This window comes from Galendromus occidentalis, unplaced genomic scaffold (assembly GCF_000255335.2).
Source record: "Galendromus occidentalis unplaced genomic scaffold, Mocc_1.1 scf7180000077460, whole genome shotgun sequence".
Classification (NCBI taxonomy): Eukaryota; Metazoa; Arthropoda; class Arachnida; order Mesostigmata; family Phytoseiidae; genus Galendromus; species Galendromus occidentalis.
Genome location: NW_003805448.1, coordinates 1,037,171 through 1,043,391, shown reverse-complemented (window position 1 = coordinate 1,043,391; position 6,221 = coordinate 1,037,171). Strand labels below are relative to the sequence as shown.

The following is a 6,221-nucleotide window of genomic DNA, read 5'->3' as shown; positions in this document are numbered from 1 at the left end:
AGCGCCGCTCCTCGGGTCGTTGATGTCCGAAGGCAATGAGGGGAAAAAGTCCCCGATTCTTCCTGATGTCGGCCAATGACTGCAGTCGTGACGAGATGCCCCCCTGCCCCCTTCCCTCGGAAGCTGATCGCGTGGTCAAAATTTACACCAACGTTGTTTTGATTCTTTTCCGCTGCTCTTTCTTTTAGTTCACTCTCATGTTCGTGTCGTCGGCAATCTTCGAGAGGAAGAAAAGGAAAAACTACTTTCCCTTATGCTGCTACTTTTGTCCGTGAAGCTGTGTTTTTGAGCAAGCGGGCGAGCGGACCAGTTTCGGGAAGAGAGCTCGACCACCATTACGTTCGGCTTTCACGTCGGAAACGTTACCCGGAATTCTGTCTGTCTATCTATATGTCTGTCTGTCTGCCTGACTGACTGACTGATTCGCCAGTCGGATTGACTGACTGACTGACTGACTGACCGACCGGTCTGCCGCAGCGACCGCGCTTAGGCTGCACCATTGCGATCATGTCGATGATGAAGAGCCCGATGATGAGAATGATTGCCGCTGGGCTGACGACGGCGATGATGATGATGTTGATGACGGACTTGAACCGCTTGCCCATTCACTTCCTGCTTGCCTCATTCAGTGTGTCCGATGACGATTTTGCTTCTGCCTCATCGCCGCAATAAGCACGGATGGACATCGAAGTCAGCAGCAGCAGCAGCCGCAGCTGGAGTTTACGATCGCGAGAGATTCCGCTCCGTAGGAAAAACGATAAAATAATTATCGATTGGTCCAGATCTAGATGCGATCGTTCAGAAGAAGATCAAAATCTCGTTCGCAGAAGACTCCACTGAAATGCTCGAGTCACCATCTCTTCCTGTCTCTTGTCCCCCATCCGGTGTGCGTCTTCACATCTTGATGCCTCTGATTCCCGGCGCGCCGTCGCGATCCACTCTCGGAGCGACTTCGCATCGCCAGTCGAAGGTCTCCTCGATCGCGAAGAAGACGGTTAGCCGATAAGTGAAATGGAGCCGAGGGCATTTCCAAGAGAGTTCGGCGAGCGTGGAGCTAATTCGTGCAAGCCTGCGTTGCCTCCCAAGTCGTTGGCTGTTTTTTCCAGCAAGATTCGGAAGTTGGCGAGATTCGCTTTGTTCGTTTTCGCGCCTCCGTTCTCATCATGATCATCAGCATCGCCGTAGTCAGCAACGGTAGCAGTAGCAGCGGTGGTGGTGGTGGCGGCGGGAACATCATCATCCTGTTGCTCGTGATGAAGCTCACGGTGGCGATGATGATGATGATCATCATCTTCGCCATATGATCGTCAGCAGCAGTAGCACCATTATTTCTCGCGGATTATTCTGCTTCCTGCTGCCGCCGCTTCCGATGCTAACACTTAATGGTCAACGACGCCGCTCTATTGACTCGGCTCATATTTGCGTCAGGAATTGAGAGCCACCCGCTTCCGCTTCTATTATCAGTCCGTTCTCATGCTCCTCTCATTGTTTATGATGATTGCGATCCAGAGACGATCGAACTCTTCCGATCTCAGTCCCAATTATTCATTCTCATTCAAATCTTTCATCATCGAGCCATGGACGATGGTCTTTAAGCAAGAGCTCGTCGCCGACCGTTCGTCGTTACCACCGCAGGGGAATTTTCCCCGAAGCCTTAGGAAGAGGATCGAGGGAGTAAAGGGAACGGCGACTCGATGAATTAATTCGAAATTGTAAACAGTCCTTTCGTATTCCATGCATCTCGGGAACGTGTTGTCAAGCGGACCCCCTCCGAATGGTCAGCCCATGAATGGAGTTGATCATCATTTTCTATGCCATGTTTAGCCAAAGCCCGCCGACATTGACGCCGCGGTGCGTCTCACCGCTTGGCCTAGTGGCCTGTATAACGACCGATTTCTCTCGCTCGCTGTATTTTCTATCTATCTATCTATTTACCTAGCAAGTCGCCAGCCAGCCAGCGAAAGAAGCAGGCGACTGACTAGCCATTTATCTATCTATTTATCTATCTATCCATCTGACAGACGGCGACACAGATACCGGCACGTAGCGATCGGTGTCGATGTGACCAAGAAATTGACAGACTTGATGGGACCGACCGAGCAGCCGCGTTTGTTCATCGTTTTTCTGATGCTGTCGGTGGTGTGACTTCCTCCGCTGCCCGGCTCCCGGCCGCTGGCAGCGCCTCGAAATACAACAGATCTTCGTCATGGAAAACGATTCTGGAGCTGGTTGGCGGCGGCGGGCTCTCGGCTAGACGTGCTTGCTGCTTTAGCGCTTGCGATATGTGGGTCATCATTTTTAATTGGCGCGCACACGACCGGACCCAGAACCTCCACCACCAACACCACTAGCGAAAAAGGAACCAGTCGAGGAGCCAGCAGTCACCCAGTCAGTAAGACAGACAGTCAGTCAGTCAGTCAGTCAGCCGTGTCGACAGCGAGACACGAATCCGCCCCGGTAACCAGATTACCAGAAAGTCATATGCCGTCTATCGACGGATGTCGCTTCAAATGCGTCGCTGACCTGGATGAGACACTGTGGAGCGTCAGTACACAGCGGGTCTCCTGGATTCTCGGTATTTCCCCTCCTGCGTACATCGATTTCGCTCCGCTGACATCTCTGGCGGGGACTCCGCGATCTACGGGCGGGGATTACGCCCCTACAAGACGATTCTGACTCGAGATTCCCAGTTTTTTCTTTTTGGCGTGGCCCTGACCCCAATAAGAACCTCGTGTTCATCGCAGAGGGCAAAATAGTTCAGATATAACGATTTCATCGAATCGTCAGGGAGAGATTCCTTCAGAATTTTTACTGCTCGACGCTTTGGATATTGGGCGCGAGGCTGCTTCTCTTGGAGTCAGAATCTCTCATGAGTCCGGTCTTCTGAATTCCTTCCCGGCGCAAGGCCATGACCCAGTGAGCCAGAAGAAGGAGGAACAGACAAGTCCGTATTCCTGATTTCGGCAAGTTTATCCGGTTCTTTCGACGATGCTCGATGTCGCGGCCGCCGCTGCGAATCTGTCGAGGTACGGCTCGCCTGATCATTAGAGCGGTCGTCGTCGTCGACGACGGCTGACTATCCCTTCCCGATGGTGGGCTCGCAGTCGATTCGTTTCCGTTCATACGCCCGCCGCGGCTGCTTCCAGAAGCGTTGGACGCCTGACACAGAAATGCCAACACGGGAGATAATCCTCTCAATTAATTTCAGTTTCTCCTCTCGTTTTCGTTCCGTGCGCGGCTGATATTTGCTCTATTTCGAGTATTTGGGCCAGACTGTAGAATTCGATTCGCTGCCAAATCCTTTTCGATCAGCCGGCTTTGCCGGCTGACACGGCGGATACGCCAGATGAGACTTATGTTAGATATCCGCGGCTGGCGGTGATGATGGATGACTAGATTTATTCGGAAACAGAGACTTCCAGAAGGCTCAGTGCTCGAGGAAGGTACTCGCGTCCGGTTGTCCCTTCTCGAAACAACCGAAAACCTTTCCCTAACGACTTCCGTCCTCAATTACAGATCGTTCCCTGTGCCGCAGTGCTCCTAGCCCAGAATGTGGGCGCACAGAACTACTATCACTCCGAGGGGAGTCCTCCCGTCTTCCCCGGGGGACCCGGAGGCAATCCAGGATATGGTTACGTCGTATCTCCGACACCCAAACCGTCCCGACCTTCGTTCTTCAGAAACCCTCTGGCCGCTGCCAGTAATCTGCACAAGACCGTGATCGCTGGAATCCGCGCTCCGGCCTTCCTCAGCAATCTGCTGCCGTCCGCCAGCGCTCCTCGGCCGAGCTTCTTCTCTTTCGCGAAGCCCCCGCGCGGCGGCCCGAGCCCGGGGGGTCCGGGCCCTTCTTTCGGACCGTCTTTCGCCTCTGAGAGCTCCGCCAGCAGCCACTATCCGTCGTTCTTCGGACGTCCGGGGTCCGCGTCCGCTTCGGGACCCATTTCCTACTACAGCTCATCTGATTCCTCATCATCCCCATTCGCTGGCCTGCCGCCCAACGTGATTTCCGCGCTCCAGAGCGGCCAGTTCGATGGATCTTCGATGTCCTCCGGATCGGACCAGCAAGAAGCAGCCACCAGCGTCCACGAGATCTCCGGGTCCCCGTACGATCGGGCCCCGCCCCGTATTCGTCACGGCTACGGATCCAGTGACGACTCGGAGATTTCCTCTGCGAGCGGAATCGCGCCCTCTCTTTCCGGACCCTCGTCCTCGGGCTTCGACCCTTCGATGTACGCGTCGCAAGGATCGCAGGCCTCCGTAGCTCAGGCTCTCATGGCTCAACAGAGCGGGTCGTCCGGAGCGTCCGGGGCCCCGTCCCAGATCGCCGGCTATGACATCGGCGTGCCAGTCACTCTCGGCTTCCAGACTCACTCCAGCCAAGGTCAGGGCTCCGGCAGCGTCGGACCCGCATATCAGATCGATACGTCATCCCTGCAGTATCCCTCGAGCTATCAGCAACAGGTCTCTGGACACCCAAGCCAGCAACAGAGCTACTCGGGACTCGCCACCGGCTATGGCTCATCCGCTGACGTCAGCAAGCAACAGTCGAGCGGTTACGGACAGGGTCAGACCTACGTGGTCGGATCATCTCTCTCGTATGACGGCAAGAGCCCTTCCGCGACCTACTCCCCGTCGGGTAGTCAAGGGGCCTACTCATCCGGCTACAGCTCCGGGCAAGGCAACGAGGCTCTCGTTCGGGCCCTCAAGGATTACGCCAACGGTAACGTGAAGTACGTTCCCGGCAAGCCCGCAGTACCGATCAACCATCAACTCCCTCAGTCTAACCACGCAACCTCCACGAGCTACTCAACGTCTTCGTCGACTTCGTCGAGCTCTTACGCTTCCCCCGTCTCCTCGAAAAGCTCGAAGTACGGCTCGTCGAGCGGAAGCAGCTCTTACTCAACACCTGTGAAACCAGTCGCAGCTTACTCCAGCCCCGTGAAATCGAGCTCGATCAGATACTCCTCGAACAGCGGCGGCCTCTCATACGCCGAGAGCGCTCCTCAAGCAGCAAAATACGGTCAGAAAGCCGCATCGTTCGAGTCTACGAGAACAGTTGGTTCTTCCCTCAAGTTCGGGGACAGCCCGAGCTCTGCTGCTGGAGCTTCCTCTTCCTCGTCGGCGTCCTCATCGTCGTCATCGGCGGCAGCTTCCGCTTCGAAGAAGTCTAGTTAAACGCTAGTTACAATGGGTTCTTAGGCTTTTCTTCTATTCTGCAATTTCCATACTTTCATTCCATGATTTCTCTGCTCTACGATTTCAATTCAGAACTCTGGCTGGAGCTTTTCTTTGGGAAACTCATTCTCTCCCTATCTCCTACACTCCCCCTGACTACCCTCCGGTCTTCTCCTACACTGTGGACTTTCCCTCCCCCTAATTTATTCTATCACCTTTCTCACCCTTAGAAAAGATTCTATTCTCAAGTCATTTCCATTTCATTCCCTGGAATTTTCCTCATGACGAGTCGGTTTTCAAGCTGCTATTTCCACTTTCACATGAAACGCTCGATTCCTTCTCGCGAGCGCCTTGACTGAATTTCCTGATTTTTTTCTACTCTCCGTCTATAGGCTCTATATTCTCTTCTGCAGTCGGATTCGATCTGAAGTACTCCGTGGGAACTGAGAGATCAGCCTGTCCTCCTAGTCTTACTCCTTTAGATTCCAGTCTGCGTTCTGCAACTCTCTTCCTAATTTCATCTGCTACTGTCTTTCACGTTCTTCTCTCTCGCTCTCCCTTCCTCTCCTCTTATTCCATCACTCGATTATTTATCCAATCCAATCTATCTAATCCACTATACCCTGATCTTCTCCGTTCCGTCGGAGGGATTTCTGGAGGGATCCGTCTGGGCTTTCTCTCTTCCTCCGACTGGCAGGCATATCCTCCCTCTGCCTCTGACGGATTCCTCCTCGTTCTTCCTCTACGAAAACCGACTCGGCTCACATCCGACCATAGCTGCTTTCCTTAGTGAAGATTTCCAACGTTACTCAAGAGACGGACGAGCTTCCTTCCGATTGGAAACAAATCCCCCTAGGTGCGGGCACCGCGGCGGGACTTGCCTCGATGACTGGCCCCATGTCCGCCTCTCGACTTTGACATCGATGATAGAATTCGGCGCCTTTTTGTGGCGTTATGTTTTGAGTCCTCTATTTTGTGTTTGAGCGGCCCGTCTCGACATTCTCTCTCCAGGTCTGACCTGCCTCTCAGAACGCTCAACGGGGCCG

General features: G+C 54.0%; 1 protein-coding gene across 1 annotated transcript; it reads left to right on the top strand.

Annotated features, from left to right (window-relative positions):
* The first annotated feature begins 1,163 nt into the window (after positions 1-1,163).
* Positions 1,164-5,175, top strand: LOC108864361 (sericin 1-like). The gene is made up of 2 exons (XM_018639845.1): positions 1,164-1,265; positions 3,517-5,175. The coding sequence occupies exons 1-2, from the start codon at positions 1,164-1,166 to the stop codon at positions 5,173-5,175; spliced, it is 1,761 nt and encodes a 586-aa protein (XP_018495361.1).
* Positions 5,176-6,221: the final 1,046 nt, after the last annotated feature.

What these genes read in the sequence shown, in the direction of transcription:
- LOC108864361 (XM_018639845.1), top strand. Translation starts at nt 1,164, where the DNA reads ATGATCATCAGCATCGCCGTAGTCAGCAACGGTAGCAGTAGCAGCGGT. An exon ending in TGCTCGTGATGAAGCTCACG is followed by an intron (nt 1,266 to 3,516) that starts GTGGCGATGATG and finishes CCTCAATTACAG; the next exon opens with ATCGTTCCCTGTGCCGCAGT.